Below are 24178 nucleotides of genomic sequence, written 5' to 3' on the forward strand. Positions count from 1 at the left end.
TGACAGTGTATGACATTTGCATCTGAGCACTGGAACATATCTGGTCTATAATCTCTAAAATCTGAGGGACCATGTTAGCACTGCATTCTTTAAGAATGTAATCCCAAGAAGCTTGACACCTACAGAAAGTAAGAAAACTAATTTAAATTCATTGACAAATTGATATTGGTCACTTTTAAAAATGAAAATTAATTCATTATTATATTCAACTCCTTGACACCGAAAATACCCTCAACCACCCATGAAGAGCAAGGGGGGAGCAGGGATAGTTTAGTGGTGAGAGCGCTCACCACTCACCAATGTGGCCCGGGTTCAATTCCCGGACCTAGCATTGATCATATGTGGATGGAGTTAGTTGTTGGTTCTCGTCCTTGCTTTGCTTGCCTTGCTTTTTCTGGCTTTTTTGTTTAGCGGACTGGTTAATGGGGAGGGGCTTTAAATTTAAAGGTAAGTGAGCGGAGCCTGGGAAGAGCGAAACAAAAGCACGTGGGAACATCCCTCGCATTTCATTTCGCATATTTTTCTCCCTCCACTGAAAGAGCCTCTGCAAAAGAGAGAGCTCCTATGAGCCTATAACACATGTACAAATATAAATAACTGTAAATACCTTGCAAGTTCAGTTACTACTGCTGTTGAGCCTTCACATTGTAAATGTAGATGTTCCAGAAATGATCCCATCTCACTTTCAGTAAGAGACTTATACCTGAGACATGAAAACAACACTTACAATAAAGTACTTTTTTCCCATATTGACCAGGCATCTTTCATTATTACCCACAAATGATGGTGTAATTTGTAAAACTTTTTTGTTTGTTTGAATTTTTATAAAGCACTTTGATTTGTTATTCTTTTTGTAAAACTTGTTTTTGTTTGAAATGTTATAAAGCACTAATTTGATTTGTAATTTTCTTTGGAAAATAATAATTGGCCTGGCTTGAACAATAGCAATTTGTAGAACATTAACATAACATGATCATACACATTGACGGAGGGCGCGCCAAAGGCGCCTGACATGCTGATGTCTGGTCTCATCCCATAACTCTAATTGTGAAGCGCATTGAGCTTTGTAAATGCAATGACTATTATCTATATAAGAACCTATATTATTCATTCATTCAACAAATCTACTCATGTACACATGTGAACTTAACACTTTCGACAGCAAAACAAAGAAAACATGGATCTCGCATACTTAATTACTTCCGCATCTATTGCCATCCCTTCCTTTCTTCTGCACTTTGTCAATTCCATGATGTCTCCCACCTTGGGTTGAAATTCGCCTCCAGATTTGCTAGCATCTTGAATGTCTACCACTAATTCATTCAACAGGATCCTTTGTCCACTATGGTCTCGCTTTTTGGTCAAGATAGAGGCCTTAAGCTTCTTATTGCACTTCCGCACAACAACACCCTGAAGCTTAAAATTTTGTTCAAACAGATCAAAAGGTTGGCTTTTCTTTTCTGAAGAAAAGCTGTTTTCAATTTCTAAGGGTGAATTTGCAGCATTTTGAAGTTCTGTGATAAATCCTTTTAATTGATCACCCGTCACTTTAATGCCCTCGGCTTCCTTTTGATCAATAAATTTCCTCAAACAGTCCTGACGATATTTGTAAGTAGGAAGATCTCCTTGCAATTCATAGTCACTGCTGTCTTCCAAACCATCTGGAAGATCCACTTGAGTAAGGAATCTTTGAAAGGAGTCTGCAAACTGTCGCCTCTCCAAAGCATTTTTACAAATTCTTCGAGCAAAATCAACAACCTCTTTGGTTGCCATCACTTCTAAAAGACGTATCTCCTCGTTTGAATGTGCAATACTATAATTTATTCAACACAAAATAAGGATACGTTATGTTCTAAGGGAGGGGTAGGTGGTTTCCTAAATTTATGGACCCCCAAATGTTTTCCTGCAAGAGTCATAATATTGTCGTATGGTTCAATTTCACTCACTGTATACCAAAGCTCTCTACTCTTACCAACACTGAAGCGATCGTCGTTTACAAAAAGCGAGAAATGCTTCATGTAAATAACTGCAGTTCTTCCCCCCGCTGGGAAAACTTTTCGTCTTTTTGAGCTCATCTTTCCAAGAATCTCGAAGCCAAAGGTCAGTTTCTCAGAATCGTGGACTGCACAGTCATTCGCTGGTTCGATTCAAAGGAAACACGGTTCAATTCCGAGAACAGCGTTGCCATAACAAGCTGAACCAAGGCCTTATATCGTGAAAAATTACGCTGCACAGTACAAGCTACTCCAACCAAACCGTCCGCCGCCATTTTGAGAAGCTAATGCTTACACCACAGGGGTAGAGAGGGGAGCAACAGTTGCCTCGTCCTAAAACAGAGGTACAGTACTTCGATCACTTCCGGGCAGAACGCTTTTGATGGATTTTTGTTTCTCACGCTTTTTTACCCTGACTCGTCACCAGTTGTCTTTTGAGTCCGTCTTGAGTTCCAGGTTAGTCTTGAGTCGACTGTTGAGCACAGAGGGAATCATCCTTCGCGTCTTGCAATTTTCGTATAAAAGACGACTGGAGACGAGTCAGTTCGGACCTGTGACACGGACGGGGCAGCTGACGGGAGCACGTCTCGAAAATTTCGTGTTCGGACGTTTTCAATATACTCCGGTTGTTCTAATGTAATGCACCTATCAATGGTTTGCCCCAGGATGGGGGGGGGGGACTCACAGGAATTTGACATCGTGAAGCTCTCCCAGGGTAGGGATTTTGACATCTAAAATGGTTTGCTGGGTCAGAAATTTAAGAGGACATATGTGAAATTGGACATTCGCTAGGTGCCCAGGGGTGGGGAATTCGACTCTGGATTTCAAAAAAATTTCAAATTCCCCCGGGGTTGCCCCCCCCCCCCCCATCCTGGGGCAAACCATTGATAGGTGCATAAAGGATGGATATCGCTACTTTAAACTTTCTTTAATCCCGATGAAACTATATTTAATCTAGGCGTTAACAAAACCCGGATCGGATCGAATCGGACCGGATCGGGTTATCAAAACTCGGATCGGATCCGACCGGATTGACAAAACCCGGATCGGATCCAAAAAAATCGGATCACCGTAAATTCCCGCCAAAATCGTCACGTGATACCTCAAAAGAAGGAAGTAAGGGTGCGTTTCTTTGGGAAAATCCAAAATTGGATCATTGATCTCAGATCACACAGATACTTTGCTCCCAAAGAAACGAAGAATCCGAAAACGGATTTTTTGCCATGACAACCCCGTAAACACATTTCGCACAGAACATAAAATATCAGCACAAATTTATTTTTCGTCGAATGTATCCTGGCTAAAATAATTTAAGCATACAAAATCTTTTACAAAAACCACACGTCGAAGTAGATCTTCTTTAGCGTTAGGCACAATGTGGCGAGAAAGCATCTGAGAGCGAAGAATGATTGCGAAATGATCAGTGCAAATTTCACTCGTGACAATTTCAAAAGGATATAACTTCCGTAGGCACCCAGTGGCTGTTCTAGAAAACCTGTATCTCGTTTAAAATGATACTACATACCTATCTGAAGCTACCGTTTCCTTTTATCGTGAACTATGTTTGCATTTTGATCGAAATAACCGCCTAAAACTTTCCGTATGGCAGTGTTTACAAAGAGCGGACCTGTATTTTCACAGCAAAGACCGCTGGGCCAAGGTACTTTTTTCGAATCCTTTCCCAAAGAAACGCACGGATCATGAATCCTAAAAATCCGGATTCAGATATGATCTGATGTATCCACTCGAAGTGTGGATTCTTCAGATCATTGATCCAAGATTAATCCATTTTCGGATATAGGTAAAGAAACGCAAAATCCGTTTTTGGATCAAGAATCCGGATTTGGATTTTTCCCAAAGAAACGCACCCTAAGTGGATGTTTTCTGTGTGTTGACCCTGCTGAAATGATTTCCGCTCCTAAAGTATAAGGTAAAGATTGAAGTGGGGAAATGAACAAGAAAAGTGCGACGATTGCTGTGATTTCTCTCACTGTTGTTGTGTTTCGCATTCAAGACTTATTTTCATAAATAAATACGACACCTAATTGTCCCACATTCTTACAGCCCTCGAAGCCTTCTATTAAATTTAATATTTACCTTTGAATTTTCGATCCTGCAGACAAGTACAAAAACGGCAAATCGATTGATTTCAAATAATTCGACGAGACTTTTACATAGGAGCAACTGATGAGGTCCACTGAAGGACCGAAACTCGAGTCTTGCTTAAGATAAAACATTTGCCAGGAGACATCGTTGCAGCATCCTAGAGACTTCAAATGCAGTGATCAAACTGCCATAGAATTTATTTGTTGGATGCAATTAAGTAACACAACAAAACAGATAAAAATAATGGAGGTAAAGTTTTATAGCTCCCAGACTGACAAATCACAGCCACTCAAACTAAGGGGAGCTTAAAAACAAAGAAACCATCGCTCGCAATGCTTAGAGACTGCAGTAGCCTTTAAAAGACCCGGATCTTAGATCCTCGCAATCGTACGTGGTAACGAAACGTTATTATACGAACTAACCGCCACTTCAGAAATCCACTGAACCGATACACAATATAGACTACAACATTCCTTTAAAGGCTATTAAGAATCTCTCAACAAACAAGAGCCAGTAAACCTTACGAATATGCCATAGAGTTAGCAAACACAATGGCATAAAGGTCATCACTAAAAGGGTCAGACTAAATGGCGTGGGTCGTGGGTCGTGGGTCGTGGGTCGTGGGTCGTGGGTCGTGGGTCGTGGGTCGTGGGTCGTGGGTCGTCTTTCATGTCGGGCCCACCGTTTCGCTTTTTTCCCTTCATGTCTGCCGGACAGTTTTACGGAAGTGGGCCGAAAATTGCAAGTATTTGCTTGACCTTGGCGTGCAGGCTGTTTGCCGACTGAGAATTTTCTGATCGGCAACGTTTTGGTAACAACCAATTTATTGAACGATTTCATGTAGGTTGCTTGGTGGTTCTACATTCCATATCGATTAAATGATCATGTTATTCATTTATTTGTTTTTCCAATTTTATCAGGGAAGTCACGCTAGCCAATATATTTTATAATTTTTAAAGATTCGTGGCTTTTCTTGGTCATATCAAGTGAAAAAGTTGCAACTTCTCAAGTCTTTTTTTAACTTTAAGGGATTTCTACAGAACACCTAATGGAATTTTTTTCCTGTGCATGGCCAACTTTTTATTCCTCTAATTGAAAAAAAAAAAAAAAGAGTTTCTTTTCCGTTGATCGCTACTTATCAGTGATCCAATTAGTGGCGTGGGAACGCTCAAGTATGATTGGTTAAAAATAGGTGAAATGTACATGTTTGCTGAAAGCATTTGCGGAAGCATCATCAAAATAAACTTGCACTGTCTGGGACTATAGCGAAAGGAATTATTTATATTCTCCGGTTTTACGTACTAGAGATTTGTTTCACAAGGCCAAATCGATGTTGCTGTTTCAGAATCCGAACTTGCAGGTTTGTCGTCGACCGCGGTCAAACGACAGAAACATGCCAAAAACAAGACAAGTACTTCAAAGATAAGGTTTTGATTTTCACAATTTAAAGTTTCATACATTACCGGTATCGTGGCAATTTACGAAGCTTTTTGGGGCTTTATTAAAAAATGTTTGAAAATGGTGATATCTGGACTTCTCTGCGCCATTTTTTCCAAGCACTTTGGTTCAGATGTAAAACATTAAAAAGTAAAAACACTCTTATACCTGGGAAAACGGGAATGTTCAGAAAAGCGTGACTCTCGCGTGACTAAGTTATCGTGACGTGTTTTAGGTCAAAGTTAAAATGAGTGGCAGATGTCAAACGAAAGGTGTCAAGGATTCGCGAGCGGTAGTTGTTGTACACTGTTGTATGTTGTTAAATTGTGGAAATATGTTTATTTACACTCTGCAGCTATTTTTTGCTCATACTAACACATCAGATATTAACGAAATTCCCCGAAATAGGAAGAAAAGCTGCCTATAAAGACGTTTGAATGCGGTGAGGGTGCGTCGAGATTTGACCTTACGTTATCAATTGAAGCTTGAGGCTGCAGATGTACTATCGAAGGTTGCGTTTAAAGAGATTAAAGGGAAATCCAACGTTGCAATGTCAAGCACTGTAGCGAAATGAACGTTTAATTTTGTTGAACTGACTAAAGTTATATTTTAGACCATTATTTTAAAATAAAAATGTTCATATTATTTGTTCATATATCCTGCGAAACCAAGAAACAAGAAACCCAGTGGAAATATTTCGACACTAGTTTGCCACTGATCCACACACTGGTCCCTGATTAAAATTCCGATTTTACACATATGAAATGGCAGAAATAGAAGTAGCTGATCGGCTTATTAGCCAAACTTAAGGAACTTGTCCTTGTCGATGCAATCGTTTTAAGGGTGTTCTTGTTTGTTTAAGATTTTTCAGTTTTTCTGCGAACTAGTAGCCTGCGTGGCTAACTGCGTGGCCGGCGTTCAAAGGGGAAGGAGAGGGGAAGTTCTAGCGGTAGTCTCATGTAACGTATATTGTAACACCTCCATCCGAGGTCTTTGAATGAGTGAGTTCAAATTTTCGGCCTTGTCAAGCGTCACACATTTTTCGGTAAATTTAAAATCCAGAGATAGCTCAGGGATAGCTGGTAGCTAGACTTATACATTAGAAATCCACGGGGGAAAAACGCTGTTGTGAAATGGCATGTGAAACAGCAAAAATAATGAATTTGATGTGTCAATTACGCACGACCCACGACCCACGACCCACGACCCACGACGCACGCCAATTAGACAATCTCTCACTAAAATGGCTCAAGAGAGCGTTAATTAAATCCTCCGTTAAAAGACTGAAGGCTGATTCAACAACCAGCGGTAGTCGTGTTGGCATGTCTCATTTTATATTAGCACACAGCGATCATCCACTTACTTCCTTTTTCGCCATCCTCGATTTAAGGTATCATGTGACGATTTTGGCGGGAATCTACGGTGATCCGACTTTTTTTGGATCCGATCCGGGTTTTGTCAATCCGGTCGGATCCGATCCGAGTTTTGATAATCCGATCCGATCCGATCCGATCCGATCCGATCCGGTCCGATCTGATCCGGGTTTTGTTAACGCCCATTTAATCTCTATTCAAACTCTTATTAATCTCTATTTACCGGTAATTTGCAGTTATGTCATATCCACAAAGACCCCGAAGAGATAAGAAATCTGGTTCTAAAGATGTTCATGAAGAAGTTAAAATACCAATCCCCAAGGACAAAGTAGGACTTGTTATTGGAAGAAAAGGATGGAGACTACAGGAGATAAGGGATCGAACTGGTGTCCAGATATCAATAAAAGACGATCACGCTCATTTGAGGGGCACAGCACAACAATGCCAGGATGCCAGAAAGTTGATTGAAGAAGTTCTGAATGTAAGTACAAGAGTGACTTGGCGGGGGTAAACCAATCTGGGCAGGGGCGGATTTAGGGGAAGGGCCGAGTACGCCACACCCCCCATTTTTTGAATTATCAAAACGTTTGGGCCTTGGGCTGGGCCTTGGCACGAGAAAACGAAAGGCTCTGGGGACACAGGATTTCCAGTCCTAGATTCTAGGACTTCCGGTCTTCATGTATGCAGTCATGACATTTCAAAAGAATGTATGGGTCGAGAGTCGTTACGTTTTTTGACTTCCGTTTAGGAATTCTTTGTTCCAATTAGCCAATCAAAAAAATTTGAATTAATTCAAAAATCCTATGTCCCCAGAGCCTTTCGTTTTCTCGTGCCAAGCCGGCTAAGAGAAACGAAAGGGCTATGGGGACGAGAATGATGCCAATTGTAAAAGGCGTTTCTTTTGTTTTGAAATGAAGAGGAACACTGGACACGAATATTGTCCTGCCATGTCCCTTGCTGCACGTACGACTTGCTGCACTGCAAAAGCCACGAGAACAAGTCGTGGAGCGAAATAAGCCGGCGGAGAGACTCTCGCTGGCTCCCACTGGTTTGCTCCGCTCGTAGACCTGTTCTCGCGGCTTCGCTGCTTGTGTGTGTGCTCGCAGGCTACTGCACTGCTAGTGAGTAAAATAATTTTCGAAGATTTCGAGGCAAGCACTATGGGAGAAGAACATCTAAATGCACTGTTGGTGCTCTTAATTCAAAGACATCTTTAGATTACAGTGCAGTTATTGACGAGTATGCCTGCAAACGTAACCAGATCTAGAGAAAAATGACATTTATCAATCCATTGCAGTGATCTATTTCCAGTAATAGGATGTAAACATGCAATGCGATAGCTCTGTTAAATTATAGTTGGCCTCCCACTAACATTACGATTTTGCTTTGAAAAACATTTTATAAAATAATCTTAATTTTGCTTCCAAAACGTTTACGTTACATCACAAATACTCCCACAATGCTGTAGGCTGCATCTCCTGAAAACCTATCCCTATCAATTGCACAGCATTTTTGTAAGCAAAAATATGCAGCAATCAGAGAGATTATTTTTTGCATGCTATATTGCAACGTTGTAAAGGGGATAAAAGTTAGATAAAACAGCAATTAGCCGCCATGATTTTGTTACTGATTGTGGGAGAAGGGTGGAAGGAAGTCCAGTCAAGGGCTGTCAGACTCATGTAGGTTATTTATAGGACGACTTTTGCACCAAAGATATAAAAATTATTTTAAAACTTTGAAGTAAGAGAATGAGTGATATGATTACGCAGGGAATTTGTATGAAGCAGCAACGTACCTATAAAAGAGAGGGAAAGCCACATAACCAATCGTGAGTTTAATTTCTTCCAGTTATAACTTTTGTACCTTGTTTTATAGAATGCCCACGAAGGAGGCAGAGTTCTAGGTAGTTCAGGCCAAGGAGGATTTAGGAAGCTTGATATTAAAATTCCTCAAGAATTTATGGGTCAAGTTATTGGAAAAGGACGTGAAAAATTAAATAATATCGAAACTAAAACTGGGGCAGCTCTGAAGGTCATTGATGACAGCCTATACATCAAAGGATCAATAGAGAAAGAAAAGAAAGCCTTACGAGAAATAAAGGCAATTGTGGTAAGGATGTGATTGAATAATTGAGCCAAATGTTGATTGTACCTGGAGTGTGTCAATACCCATTTACCTGGCCCCATTTAAATGATCCTACACCAAGAAGACATTGTCAATCGTGAACAATTGGGATGGACAATTCAGTTCTCAATTCCATACAAAATAGTATAGTAAATTTTCAAACTCAGGCCCATGTACATTTTAATTAGTTCGAAAAAAAATAAAGCAGAAAGGCAAATTCGCCCTTCCCACTTTTTGTAGAACTGCAAACAGGTTAAGAAAGGTACCATGCGTCTGAGAGTAATAATAATAATAGCAATAATAATAATAATGATTATGATGATAATGATAATAATAATAATAATAAAAACTTTATTCAAAAAAGTGTCAAAGAAGGATAGTAGTGCAACCACTAATTGGGGACACCTATCTAAAGTTAAAATAGCTATCTATAAATTAGTGTCGGGCCAAGGTATACCGGTACGTGTTTAAGCAAATGTTTGCTAAATGTCACTGTCTCAAATCGTGGTACGGTAAATTCCTTAACTCTTGAATTATGCACGCAGTTATTGAGTTTGAATAGATCACAGATGTATTTAGGGCATAAATTATTTTTTACTTTGTACATCAGGCGTACTGTTAAATAAAAGCAGTGGTTAAGTTTCTTTCCCAAGAACACAGCACAAGAACATTATCATTTACCGCCGTGTACACTTATCATAATTACGCATATTTTTTGGCACGCGCTGATTGGCTACTCAAATTCCGAATTTTACTTTTCACCTCTGAGTAACGCGCGCTAGAAAATTTTAAGCTTTGACAGGAATAAACTAGTAAAAAATCATCCTTTCGGGTTATATTATCTCACTGTTTTAGTATATACTAAAACAACTACAGTCAACTCTCTCTTAACTGACACCTCCATAAGACGGACACCTGGTGATGGTCCCTGCCGTTTTTCAGTCATTTTACTGTAACAAAACTCTCTGTAAGACGGACAACGGACACTTTGAAACCGCCAACGGACACGCAAAAAAATTAAAGTTATTTTTTTAGTGAAAAATTAATACTTCGAAACTTGGTATCAACATATAGTATAGTAAGTCAGCACCTTTAGAATACCTTAACTTCTCTGCTTAAGTACATGGCACCAAAGAGGTAGTTTTTTACTTACAGTATTACCGTTTGTAATGAACAAACAAATCGAATTTCTGATATTATTTTTGTTCCACTTTATAGGTTTTGCTAAAGTAAGCGACTCAAAACAGACGTGTATTCGTTGTGCATAGCCGTTTAGCTTTATCTTCTCAAAATTTCTGGTGTCATGTTACCTCGACTCTCTTTAAGACGGACACCTCTCTAAGACGGACAGTTGGGGCCGGTCCCGACGGTGCCCGTCTTAGAGAGAGTTGACTGTATTCACATCAGTGTCGGTGGCTTGTGGTGAATACGCTAAATATTCAACACTAGCCACCTCCACTTCGGTGAATATAGTTGTTAATCATTGCCTTTTTCTTATCATGAAGAGCTTGGCAAAGAAACGCTCACAGTTGGCTGTACCTGTTGCAAGATTTGTTCATGTGGACACGACCCAGCTGGAAGAGAACCACGAGTTTGAGTTGTCCGTCGCAGAGCAATTAAAATCCAGTTCAGGAGCAAAATGCTTCAAACTTAATCTACTGGAGCATCCTTTACAAGAGGTATGTCGTTTAATCCAAACTTAGCTTAAGAACGAACTCTTGACTTGTGACTTATCAAAGCCAAAGTTATAAACAAAACATACAAATATACAGTACCTTGATTCGGCACTTCACCTCTGAAAAGCACCGCAATTACAGTTCTCGATTACTATTCATTTTTGGAGCTTTCTCTTATACGCTCGAACCTCTGTAAGTACGCGTAAAAAACTCCCGGATATAACGCGAGCAAATTCAACGGAAACGGCTATTACCCCATTAGTCCCATTGAATAAATGTCCCTTCCATTTATAGCTAACTAATCGCTGTAACTTAATTCTTGGCACAGAACACGTTTTGTTATATTGATGTTTTAGTGGAACGATGAATTCAAAGCACTGAGAGGCACAGCTAACCTTCAATCCATGAAAGACATGATGTCTATACGAGAAATAAAACCACCCCAGTAAATTTTTCTATAGCGTACTGTCATAGATAAAACTACCAAATGGAAATGTGTAAACAAAACTACAATTCTTATTTCAACAGGAAGCAACTTTTGATTTTGGTGACACAGAAAGCCTGGAAGAAAAGGTCCTGCAAGTGTTAAAGCAAATTCACACAGAGAAGGAAGGGGAGATTGTCAAAGTCGATATGTGGAGTCATTTTGGTCACTCCTACATAACTAAGGTCGATGAAGGTAATATATACTTTTGAAAATAGAACTGACAAAGCTGCACGACGCCTAAGATTCTTATAGGACTTATAGGGACAAGCATAACTTTTCGGACGTTTATTCTGGTAGCCTTTTGTGATTTCAACTCATCTTTCTATTCTTACTGATACAAAGGGATTGCGTTTTATTTTGGAGTTAAAGTAACCTGCGATCAGGCGTTTTGTTTTGAAAGGGAGAGGGAGATAAGACAGGGTTCGTACGGGTCATGGAAAACCTGAAAAGTCATGGAATTTTAGAATTTTATTTTCCAGGCCTGGAAAGTCATGGAATTTTTAAAAGTTTGGGTCATGTAAAGTCGTTGAAAATGGTATTGATTGTGCCCAGGGGCTGTTACGCTCTATGTTGTAAACTGTTACCCGAAAATCCCGTCGTCCCGATGATCTACCCGTCGCCCCGACTAACTGCCCCTGGGTCTCAGACCCGCCTTCTGGAAAGATAGGACTTAATTCTGATCATTTACCCTCTGGGAGGGCGTTTTTTTTGTCAGAACTCTGTCGACTGACGGCAACGGAATTGTAAACAATGTGCATTCTTTCGTTTTCTGCTATAGATGAGGAACAGGAAACGTTTACCACGAAGGATATCAAAGAGAAAATTGGGAAGGAAAGCTGGAAACCATTCTTTAAGGAAGGTGTTGAGAAAATAAAAGTTGAGCAAGTTGAAACGTGTCTCACACCTTGTGCTGCTGAGGATGATATCAGATACGACTTCGCATTCTTTACTCCTTCTATAAGAGATGTTCGCGTCAAGGTATCTTTATATGTAGGGAAGAATGACAACATCATCCTTCAATTTATTTTCATGGTGCAGGGAATCACTAAAACACGTTTAGTTTGGTAAAGGCCGTTAATCATTACGGAATTAACGGAAACCCGTCCCTCCATGTTTGAACATCAAATAGATCAAATGAATTATGGATGGAAAGGTGACATCACCCGCAAGGAGGGGCTGGTGGGACATACTAGCAGTCTTTGTGGAGAGTGTGCGCTCTCTACGAGGCTTGGTGAAGTATCAAATACAGAGTTTTTCAGAGAAGTGGCCGGGACTATTACTAAGTGTCCGCGGGAGGCTTCGGACAAAGAGTTTTAGTTCTTAAAATAAATGGTCGCAATTTTCAAAAAAAGAGTTTTCTTCAAGTTAAACTGAATAAGGCGGTAACCATGAATAAGTGTCCACTTACAAGAATAGGTGTAAATAAAGATGTCATTCATTCGTTCGTTCGTTCACTCAAGAGGTGTTTATGTCCATTAACGGAGATTCGGATGAAATGGAGAGGGGGGGGGGGAGGGGCCGACCACGAGTTACTCTGTTCTTACCACGCAGGCATGGCTTATCGAGGAACATTCTCAAGACGAGGGCGCTGGGGCATGCGCATCACCCTTGGCGTTCTCTCACAGCGCACCTATTCCTGTTAAGAACATCTTGACCAGAGTCTTGCCTGAGGAGCATGCGCAGACTGGAGATGCAGCAAACACGCCATGCTTTCACATGTGCTCTGAGTTTCATCACAGAATGAAAGTCGATATTTTGATTCTTTCTAAGGGATTTGATTGCCGTTTGATAATCAGAACATGTAAGGAATGTTATTAAGAAAAAAGTAACAATATTTAATGCTCAGTCCGTCATTCGGCACGTTCTTCATTTTTCCTTATGCCACTTTGCTTTCAGCTTTTTCATAATTCTCATTTATTCCATTTACAAGGAAGAATCTAGACTATAATGAGTATCTATTTAGTAAAAAATTTAACAACTCTTAAAATCCTGACAATTTTCATTAACATGTAATTATATTAAGCTGTACTTTTCATTCCTAGACCGCTCCCACCCCCCCCCCCCCCCTCAATTAACGGACCATAAACCTCAATAAGGATGAAGTTCTATATGGATCATTATTTTCTGCTCGTTTTTGGTAAAATAAAATGTGTGCTGCCTCACTGTAATATATCTCTCTCTCTTCAGGCCCAAATGTTCCAAAGACACCAGAAGCCGAAGAAGAAGACAAAATTCTAGAGAGTTACCTGACGGGAATGAAGATTGAAGGAGATCAGCTGGTTTTGCCACCAGTCTCCAAACGTCCAGACGGGTTTGACCTGTTTTACCAGCGCCGCAGTCTGAGGAGGACTTATCAGTATGAAATGGACGAGGAACAGTTCAGTCTGACTGTTTGTAAAGATCAAGCAATAAATGTGGATACTGACGAGACTGATGTGAGAAGTTTCGACGAATCAGCTGCAATGGTAAATGCCTTAATCAAGCAAAAGAAATGCTAGCTTTGTTTTTAAAGTCTGCGCGCATTGTATATCAGTATTGTGTATTCGTTCGTTCAATCATTTGGTCGATCCTAAGTCAGTTAGCCAATCAGCAAATCAATCTGTCTGTCCTGCCTGTCCGACCGTCCGTCCATCTTTGATCAGTTAGTCAGTCCTTCAGCCAGTCAGCCCATACGTCCGTCCGCCCGGTCGTTAGCCAGTCAGTCAGTCAGTCCATCCAGATTGCTCACTGATATATACTAATATGCTTGTTTTTTTTTTTTCCTTTTTTAACTATAGACGGATATACATCTTCATTGTGAGGAATGGGACCGAGTGCTCGATGAAGGAAACTGGGAACCAGAGCAGATTGTGGCCAAGCTACCTACGTTCTTAAAGTTTCTCAGACAGGTTCAGAGAAATGTGGTCCCACAGGCGGACGACGAGTAATTTAAGCACAGAACAAGTTTTTGCACGAAATAACTTAAGATATGAACATATGTACTTTTTAGATTGCCGTACTGAGAGTAAAATTGTTCACAAAGGACAATAAACAGTGAATAAAGCCGACAACGTGCAGAAAGAAGAATTTTGAGTCGTGTACGTATGTACCGTGATTATTTGACCTATACTCAGACTTGTACTCTTGACACGTTATAAATGGCGAGACATTAGAGAGATTAAGCATGAGGTTTATTTTTCCCGCGAACGGCAAAAATTCAACTTCTGCCGTCTGCTGTTTGGCGTTGGTACGCGGAAATGAGAAGTTTTGTGTTTGTCGTGAATGTGGCATTTTTTTCACTAATTTTATGAGGGATTGATTTTAGAATTCGATTGAAAGGTAAAAAAAAATTAAAGACAAGCTTGCGTTTGCCGTTTGCTGCATAACGTCATGCTCAATTAATGTCTCTAAAAATTACAGTTCTTTGCGCACGGCCAATGCTTTTTTACGTTTTATGGCAAAGAAGGAGGGGGGGGGGGGGGAGAGAGAGAAGAAACGTTCCAACAGAGAATTATCGTGAGGGGATTTGCGAGTGAGAGACAAGCTGTTTTCCTATATGGACCTTGAACTTTGTCTTTCGCTCTGGTTCCCCCACCCCAAGCGCCTACGAAGCAGGCTTCTAGCCTCCATTTACAACAAGAACTTAGTCTACGGCATGCGGCACTGTACGTATTGTTGTTAATCTCGTCACCCCAACCTCTCCCCTCGTCGCTGCTTATGTGCCCCCAACTGATAAGGGCTATCGATGCTATGTTCGCAGTCGCGCATAGTTTTAACACACGGGGCCCACACAAATGGAGCGACTGTTGATGTTCAAAAATTATAAAGGAATGTATGCTTAGAAACGTTCGAACGTTCTTATAAATTAGCATGAATTATGGCGAGTAATATTCATGTTTATGTTCAAAATAAACGTAAAGTTACCTCAATCGTTGTGCTTCGTCGTCCTTGTAGCTCAAAACGGCGAATTTTAGCGATTTAGTGGTTTTTTGCGATGCATCTGTCTACTTAGTATGTACAGTAGAACGTTTCCCATACATTCCTTTATATATAATAATTTTTGAACAACAACAGTTGGTCCATTTGCGTGGGCTCCCTGTGGTTTTTAAGTTCTTTTCCCAGAGCAGATCGTGGCCAAGCTAGCTACCTGCCTACCTTCCGGACTGTTGAGCGGGAGGTCTCGGGTCCGACTCCCAGACCGGACCAACACTCAAGGTCGTAAAATAACTAAGGAGAACGTGTTGCCTTTGGAATATGGCATCTGCAGATGGTCTTCTCGGATAAAGACAACAAAGTGTAGGTCCCGTCGCCTGCATCTTCAGTGTTATAATTATGGTCTGCAAAATTGAGAAAAATTACTATGATATACCTCTCTTGAAACCAACCTAGGGGCCGCAGAAGACTGGTAACGATATTGATGTGTGTTGGGTCACAACCCGGAACTACTTCCGGTTTGTGAACGCAATTTTTCCTCGCATCAGCATACAAATGTCTGAGGATTTTAACGATTGTTTTTCCATGCTCTTGGAAAACTAAAAGTTTTTAACAAAGTTGAATACAATTTATGCCATGAAAGGAAGGGATCACAATCGAAAGAAATCGACGAATGCCGATAAAAAGAGGTAAATAATATAAAGTTTAAATTTGCATTTCCATTCAAATGAATTACGTTAAAACATCTTTCAGGTCAATCAAATGTTTATATGTCCACATCATTATCGCATCCACTGTTCGTAAAATCAGTTAAAATTATCTCGTCATAGGTATAGTTCCATTATTATTATTTTCGATATTCAGATCGAAAGAATTTTGCATGTAGACAGGCGTCATTCGCTTCAGACAGAAGCATATATATGCTTCTGCTTCAGACTGTTCACAATCACTCAGTGAAATCCAATGTTCAAATATTAGATGAACAAAGTTTTATTTTTCTCCGTGGCACATTTAGATCGACACATTGAGAAATAGAGAGGAAAATTTTACACTTGCTTAATTTATTCTTCGCACCAGTATAAAGTTCGGTCAGAATATATAATTTAAACACCCCATAATTATGATTTACTTCCGGTCACGCCAGTTTTGCTTTACGATCGCTATCGTGTCACGCAGTAAAGCTTTTTTTTTGTAAATCTGCTGATGAGCGGGGAAGGGGGAGGTTTAACAAAGGAGCTAGGTCACGGTATTTTAGGTAATTCTCTTTTTATATTAATTAATTGAGAGCTCTTAACTTCAAATTGTCAGAGCAAAAGTCTTTTATTGGCAAAATCACGGCCACACAACAAACAAGGATGATATTTGAGCATTGTAAATGACACTTTCATACAAACTTGAGATAAACTTGAAAAAAGTCGGGCCGACGTTTTTCAAGTTTACCCGAACGCAGTCCGTTTTAATCTTCTCGAATTTTGCCCATCCTTGCCCCTTTTTTGCCTTTCATTGTTTCTTTTGAGTTCTGCCTAAAATTGCGTGACATAGCCCCTTTAAGGTGGCTTAATACAGTTTTGAGAGGGCAAATCAGTCCAACCTTTAACTCTCTTGTACAATCTCCAGAAAAGTTTTGTCTTTCTCTTATCACTGTTTGTTACATCCTAAAACCATCTAATGCGATATTTAGAAAATAAAAATGCTAATAAACAGCTTAAATGAACGGCCGAGTGCTTAGAGGGGACTGGCACTAGTAGTTTAAACGGCGTTTTTCTCAAATCTACCCGTACGACCCTACCTCAAAATTTCAGAAATAAGAAATTGCTTTGATTTATCGTTCAGCAAAATAATATAAAAATCTTAAGAAATTTTCGCAAAATAGGAAAATGTGATATTTTGCCGATTTTTAAAATAGCTCAAAATCTGTCTTACAGATTTTTCAAAATTTTGGCTGTGGACGTGGTTCACCCCTTACATTTAATTGTGAAAGTTTCATAATAGGTTGTAGGTAGGTTTTCGAGAAAATCTGGACAAATCTGGCTTTTACGACCTCCGAAGTGATTTGCGCGGGCGAGCGCGCGCTAATATGACGCCATGCGTCGCGAGCGATAATGAAAGAATAGAACTTCTCTGTCGCGTTTATCCACCTTTTCGTCGTATTGTTTTCCGTCCCAGGTTTCAAGACGTATCTGAAAGTTTTGAAGTTTTCTTTTGTATAAAAATGTGGTAAAGCGCGGTAAAACAGATGGAACTCCTTTTCGTTTCTGTTTAGAGTTGCTAGCGCCATTTTAGCCCGCGCGAGCAATAATGACGTCAAGCAGAAAATCGTAGCGCGCGCCTTTGAGCCACGTAAAAACCGTATTCAGCCACCTTAATTAATGGAGTATATAGACCTGCGCTTCCTTCTATTTTTAGAACCACATATGAAGACCTCAGAAAGAAAGAGTAGAGGAGATACCCGCGAGTTTGTAGCTGTTCCGGAGAACGCCATGGGTTTTGTAATCGGTAGGAAAGGAAGTACGATTAAACAAATAGAAGAAACGTCAGGAGCAAAGATTACAACTGATAACGGCAGCAGTAGCGGATTTATTGTCTACGGTACTGGAGATCAGCGGGCGTGCGCCAGAGAACTAATCAATCAAAAAGTGGTATGTAGAACGGTTTTAAAATGTAACTTGTGGTAAATGAGCAGAGATTAGAGTTAGTCACAGTCATATCTCGAAGTCATTGCATGAATTGAAAAAGCAAACTATTGACTAGATTTTACTATTTGTACATATTTTTAGTGTATTTACTTCTGTTTCAATACGGCTTTCATGTAAAAAAGTTTTTACACTTATGGAATTACCGTATTAAAATAAAAGTGAATCAATCAATCAAACAATCAATTTGACTGTCTGTCTGTCTGCCTGTCATTTAGTAACTTTTTTGTATTCTCTCAAATTCAAGGCGAACATGCCTACAGTTAGCTATACAAGCGACACTTCCTCCGGTCAAGTAGTAAAGATTCCAAACCAATTCAAGAAGCTAGTAAGTGGTCCGGGGGGAGACCATCTTCGAAACGTTAGCACTGTCACTGGGGCAGAAGTGAGTACACTGGTAGGCCATCAGCTGTTTGTAACAGGAGAAAAGAAAATGGTACAACATGCAGAGTTTTTGTTGAGAAGCAAAGTGGTAAGTCAACATAATCCAGGTTCGAAACCATGCCGCGAACGCAGACAGATTTCCGGTTGTTGCTTCACACCGCCCATCATCATCATCATCATCATCATCATCATCATCATCATCATCATCATCATCATCATCATAATCATCATCATCATTGATCCCTTCTCTCCTCGTCCTCCTCCTACAGGCCACCCTGTCTCTGGCTGCAACCTCTGTCTCTCTCGATGTCTTAAATCCGAGATGTTCCCTATCTCGCCGCCCCCTACTACGTTTGCCTTCGGGTGTCCATGTTAGATAGTTTACGGTGGTGTAAACATCCGGAAATTCGCTCGTGTGCTTAAACACGCGGTACTGTTATATCTGTTGCATTAATGTCCCAAGTGTTCAGTGCCCGTATTATCTGTTTTTCTTCTTCTTTTAATTTCTTTAGGCCTCAGGGAGAGTCAAGGCCAATAAAATCTGCGTTTATATAGATGAGCGAAATCTTCCTGACGGATGTGAACTTAAACTTGTGTCGTTGGCAGGAAAAGATCGCATGTTACTGCCGGGATCACAGTCACAATATCGTTTGAAACCTGTTGACGAAGACGAATTACAGGTTTGTATAAAAGACGGCGGTCCGAATTAAAGCCCCTAAGAAAGTTTCAACTTCGCTATCAATTAAAACATGCGGGAGAGAGACCGAACTCCTGTAACGTCCAGCTGTGCCGTTATTCACGCCAGTCCCGAGCGCCTCGCTAGAAAATTGGAAACACTGAAACTAACCGAAGGCTCCAAGACAAGAAAATTAGTGGTCTTTGAGGTTCAGCATGCATAGCAAACTCAAAGCGAGGGTTCAGAACAACTCAAAAGTTCGCTGAGAAGATATCGCATTTCTTTGTGTGTTTTCTAAACAGGTATTCAAGATGCCGCCGAAAATACATTCAGTTACTAATATTCGACCTGATCAATTTGCAGGGAGCTTGCGCACTAAATCACACTGTAACAGACTATGATACCAGCCTCACTCAAAGTGTTTTGTCTTCTTTGCGTAATATTAAAATGGAGATTGAGTCAAAGAACTATCGCAAGGCTGACATGTGGGGACATTTAGGAAAAGTCATCATCCGGGACCCTGATGAAGGTGAGCGAAGTGACATCACAGGTAAACGTTTCCAAGAAGGGAGCAGTCTCGTTGCGTTTGTATGAAATGAGATGAGAGTTAGGGGAGGAATAGTATGTGCCTGCATCCCATTTGCCTTAGGTGTATCCATATTCTCTAAGTATATTTCATTTCTTGTACGTATACTTTCAACACAATAACTCTTAGCAATAACTGCTAAAGCGCCTTTTTAAATTAACACATTAGGCCAGGAGTTTAGGAGTCATTTTTATTTTTGCTTATAAATCAGAATCAATATCTAAGCCATTTTTGCTTTATGAGGGAAACGACAGATTTGGCCTTAAAACACGCCCGGATTGCGGATTCATTGCGATAAATTGAGCGGAAATTTCTCAGAACATTGGCATATAAAAAACAGCATCTACTGTCAGTCGTTTTCTGCCAGTGTGGATTCGAATTTGAACGAAAATAGTGGCGGAATTACGGATTTGGCAAACAAAATCGCACGAAACGGCGGATTTGCCTACCCGTATTCACCCCGGCCCTCCCATTATCGTGGTAACAAAATAGTGGTGTCAGGAAGTAATTAATCTGCCGCTACATAATCAAGAAAACTTATGCACAAGCTTTAAATATCAACAGCCGACGTCGAAGAGACATGGAGCGTTGCTGATGCAGTAAAGAAGCTTCAAGCAACTCCCCAGAAACGAAATGAGTGGCTCGTTGCCTTTAAAGAAGGCGTGGAACTTGACGACAAGGTGGTGTATGACACATTTGGTGAAAAGACTGAAGAGGATTTCATGGCCAGATATGATTTTAGTTTTTTGACTCCAAGAAGTCAATCAATTAGATGCAAGGTAAACTTTCTTAGATGGGTGGGTAGCAGCTCTAGCAAGGTCTCGCATGAATGTCTTGCTTCCCTTCAAGAGAACAATAGAACAAACAACAGGAACAATGCATATGCCCCTAGCCCCAAAAAACAATAGTACCTGCTACACTAGATAACCGGCTTAACTTTGTGATCTGCACCATTTCGCCAACCATAGCTTACAAAAGATTACTACTGATTTAGATTACAGAAGCTGAGCGAATGTCACCGCTGTTTGTATCTGTATAGCTTGCGCGCAAACGTCTCCTATTTTCTTCCTTCTTCCTGCAACTATTTTATAACCTGCGCTGTTTCGACTACATTTAGTGCTTCAATCTGAACTTCTGTTGCGTTACTGCAAAAAGTACTCGCCTCTCCAGACTCTTGAATACGTCATTGGAAGGTTGCTGGTGCCCGCTCAACCCAGAAGTGTAACTAGGAACCAGGAAACTCAATCAATCAATCAATCAATCAATCAATCAATCAATCAATCAATTTATTAACGTCATGGCGCGGGATGAGGTTGCCCTCTCTATCCGAGCCAGAGGCTCATGTAAAAAGCGCTCAGTGTTTGGGAACGCTTACACAATGTTGGAGGGCTACTCTAGCCGCTTCATATCATGCTACACGGTATTTTAAGCACCAGCAGTTGTGGGCTACTAGGCTAGTGGAGACGTACCATATGGTCAATAACTCGCACTTCTCTTCATTATTATGCTAGGTGTGGGTGGCGAATAAAGCAGTTAAGACGAAACTAGAGGAAATACCAATTCCTTTTCGCGATCTAAAGAATGTTGTAGAAGAACTGCGTTTTGAGGATGAACCAACAAGAGCAAGATGTCGTGGATGGCTGGCTTTACAATCAAAAAAATTTCTTCAAGCCAACATCATATTTCCTGGCTCTAATGTCGACTGTAGAATAAGCACACGAGCATTGACAGGTGAAATATAATTGTCTTCATTATAAAGCAAGCTCCGCGAGCGGGCAAGATACCGTGTTTACTCGAATAAGCGCCGCATTTGGGACTAAAAAGTTAGTAAGCGCCAACCCCCGAATAAGCAGCGCAGTCCCGATGCGGCGCTGATTTGAAGAATATTTCGTTTAACTTAAAACGGCACTACAAAGTAACTCTAAAACAAGTTTGAACACTTTTTGCATCAAAAGCGATGTTTTTCAGTTATGAGTGATTGTTTTATCGCTCTCCCATTAGTTTTTCTATTCAACACTGTTACGATACGATACAGTTCTGTAAATGCTGTAAAGGTTGCAAACTGACAATCGAAAGACGCTCTTTTTAATAACTGTAAAAGATAAGGTTCTCTGTGGCGTCCAAATTTTAAATAAGCGCCGCCCTCGAATAAGCGCGCACTTGAGGCGCGAAAAATTTAATAAGGCCGCGGCGCTTATTCGAGTAAATACGGTAAGCAAAGTTCTGCGCTGTGATCGGCTACCCCAGTGGTCATGATAAGGCTATCTTGCTTGCTGTGTCCCGCAAGAAAAGTCGTTTTTTATGCCATATTGCCCGTTTTCGCCCTATAAGACGGACAAGTCGTCTGAGGATTTGCTCGTCTAGTGTGAATTTAAGACGGCTTAAAGACGACTTGTCCGTCTAGACGACCAAATCGTCTTTGAAAAATCGTCTACCTAGCGGTCAAATCGACGGACAAATTCAGACGACTTGTACGTCAAAAATTGTGTCCGTCCCGTTTTTAAACTAAGACGACTTGTCCGTCTTAGACGATTTGTCCGTCTCTAGTGTGAAAACGGCCATTATATCCAACCTTCTTGACCAAACAAGCTAAGCTTGGTAATCGGATGGTCGGATAACCCATATAAATTGTTCCCGTTTCACTGAACTTGCCTGATTGCCCAATATTTCTTTAAATGCTATTTCTGAGAATTTTAGTAGTAGATTAGGTTCTCCTATTTGGTGATGGTCTTTATTCTCAACACCTGTCTGCTTGATAATGTATTGGTAGTGTAAGGAGAAACAAGAATTTGATCACTCTTGGGAATGAAAAGATATACGTTCTGATTGATTATCTTTGATTTACAGATGATGTCATCATGAACAACAGTGGTGTACACGAAAAAGAAGCAACACATCTCTTATCACAATATCTGTCCAAGTTAACATTTACCGACACCGAAGGCCTACGCCTTCCAGAGGAGAACCTACCCCAGGGATTTATATTTAATCATTGGAGATGTTCCCGTCGGAATCTGTACACTCCCCGACCGGGATTTACCATGATAGTCTCGAGGGAGAAATCTTGGTGCAGTGATGTTAAAGAAGAGGATAGTAGAGAAACGGTAGGTCCTCTTTTATAGTGATACTTGCTTCTATATTAACCCTTAAATTACCACGTTTCTGGTTTTTTTTTAGCAGTTTTCTGGGCTTAGGCAATCTTTCGAATTTCGTGATTGCGTATTAGAAGCTCAAGTAAAAATATGTGCTGTCTTAAAACACTGAGGGCTCAAATTTTCATTGCGACGTCAGTATTCAGCCGTTGCTTTCTTGATAAGCGAGCACACGGGCTCGAATCTGGCAAAAGTTCCGTTTTTAAGTTTTTTTTTTCGAGTCATTTTCCACTACAGAAGCCCCCAGGCTAGCATCATTAAGCTAGGATGGTGGGTAGAGGCAAACTTCTGAAAGAAACCAGAGGTGAGAGATGATTTGACGATGATTGGAACGCCAAAAAGATTGGTATCGAAACATGGCGGTACATGAGTGAAGTTGTCTCTCTGGCCGTTCTGTGGATGGATATATTTGGGCAACTTTTGACTATCAAAAAATGCATTCGGTGCAGTATTTTTCCGGTAGGGTTGGGTGGCTCGACACTTATAAAAAAACATATGGAATAGAGGTAGGTGGACCTCCATTTCGCCGACAAGGCAGTTTTACTCTAATCGAATGGTAATTGCTCAGAAAGATGTGTGTTTTTTGTTGTTGTCCTATGAAGTAAAATACGGACATTTTCGGATTTGCTGCAGAAAAAAACAACCATATACAATGGAAATCTAGAGCTGTAGTCATATAGTTTGTTTTTAAAGCTATGAAAATTATCACTTTGCCATAACAAGAAATCATTACTATCGTGTGTCCAGATATGTGAAGGTTGCAGATTTTTTAATCACTGCTGGTGTTTTCTACGCAAATATATGCGTTGTTGGTAGTTTAGGGGTTAATTTCAATGATACAGAGTTTTAGCGGCTTCTTGCTTCAGATTTCATCAGTAAGACTTCAAAATGGGTGAAGCCCTTTTGCATTTCAATTTCGAGTTTCGTCTTTGTCAAAAAGAATATTCGCTGCACATTTTTTGTGTGTAAAACACTTCACAGTCTTGTGGTGAAGTTCGGCTATATTGTTTAGCTAAGCTCTGTATTCTTGAAAAGGGATACAAAACAACTTTCTCGATTAATTCCATTTTATAATTTGCTTTTCAGACGGATATCCACCTCCATTGTGAAAAATGGGACCAAGCACTTAGTGGAGAGGACTGGGAACCGAAAATGATCTTAGCTGAATTGCCTGAATTTCTTCAGTTTGTTCGACAAGTTCAAGAGTTTGTTTCCAGTAACTGCCGCTCACGTTCAGCAAGTAATTAAGCCGAGGACCAAAATATCGCTATGAATGTTATAATCGCTTCACGAAAGCTCAAAATAAAACTGAATGTAAAGGTAAATCACTCTTGCAATACCATATGTGGCCATGGCCAGCCGAAATGTTGTAAACAAGTCTTTGAACTCCTCTTTACTCTTTTATCAATTTTAATTTGATTTAGTTAGATATTTTGCCATGAGATCCGACGCGCAATGAGCAGGAGCTTCGCCCGCAGTGTTTCTGTATGCTTATCAACTTTCTCGTTTGAATTTACCAGGGGTTTTCCGTTGTTTTAAAAATTGACTTCTTTCTGAACGGGTTCCCGGTTCCCCATC

At 40.3% G+C, this 24178-nt stretch overlaps 2 protein-coding genes and 1 pseudogene across 4 annotated transcripts in view; 2 read left to right on the forward strand and 1 right to left on the reverse strand.

The window, feature by feature from the left end:
* LOC144637775 (uncharacterized) overlaps window positions 1-2017 on the reverse strand; it is a 22296-nt gene extending 20279 nt beyond the window's left edge. Inside the window, exons 1-3 of one of the 2 annotated variants that reach the window (XM_078496853.1) lie at window positions 1193-2017; window positions 608-703; window positions 1-119 (exon numbers count right to left, since the gene is read on the reverse strand). The exon at window positions 1-119 is cut by the window's left edge and continues 91 nt beyond it. In XM_078496853.1, the coding sequence (XP_078352979.1) occupies window positions 1-119; window positions 608-703; window positions 1193-1773 (796 nt within the window). In that variant the 5' untranslated portion in view covers window positions 1774-2017. Of the gene's footprint in view, window positions 120-607; window positions 704-1192 lie in introns of those variants that run through there. The other variant, XM_078496854.1, reaches the window with a different exon arrangement.
* Window positions 2018-2197: 180 nt separating this feature from the next.
* LOC144637781 (uncharacterized) lies at window positions 2198-14263 on the forward strand. Its single transcript, XM_078496862.1, has 9 exons — window positions 2198-2338; window positions 7147-7391; window positions 8786-9019; window positions 10540-10713; window positions 11239-11389; window positions 11976-12175; window positions 12749-12998; window positions 13385-13662; window positions 13975-14263. The coding sequence occupies exons 2-9, from the start codon at window positions 7149-7151 to the stop codon at window positions 14122-14124; spliced, it is 1680 nt and encodes a 559-aa protein (XP_078352988.1). The 5' UTR covers window positions 2198-2338; window positions 7147-7148; the 3' UTR covers window positions 14125-14263.
* A 1367-nt stretch (window positions 14264-15630) lies between these two features.
* LOC144639431 (uncharacterized) lies at window positions 15631-23953 on the forward strand (annotated as a pseudogene). Its single transcript, XR_013568157.1, has 9 exons — window positions 15631-15798; window positions 17516-17748; window positions 18050-18274; window positions 18699-18866; window positions 19226-19391; window positions 20013-20227; window positions 20960-21179; window positions 22296-22552; window positions 23687-23953. The product of XR_013568157.1 is annotated as an uncharacterized LOC144639431 (transcript).
* The last annotated feature ends 225 nt before the right edge of the window (window positions 23954-24178 follow it).

The sequence above is a fragment of the Oculina patagonica genome, chromosome 14, assembly GCF_052425735.1.
Source record: "Oculina patagonica isolate OP01 chromosome 14, crgOcupat, whole genome shotgun sequence".
Taxonomy (NCBI): Eukaryota; Metazoa; Cnidaria; class Anthozoa; order Scleractinia; family Oculinidae; genus Oculina; species Oculina patagonica.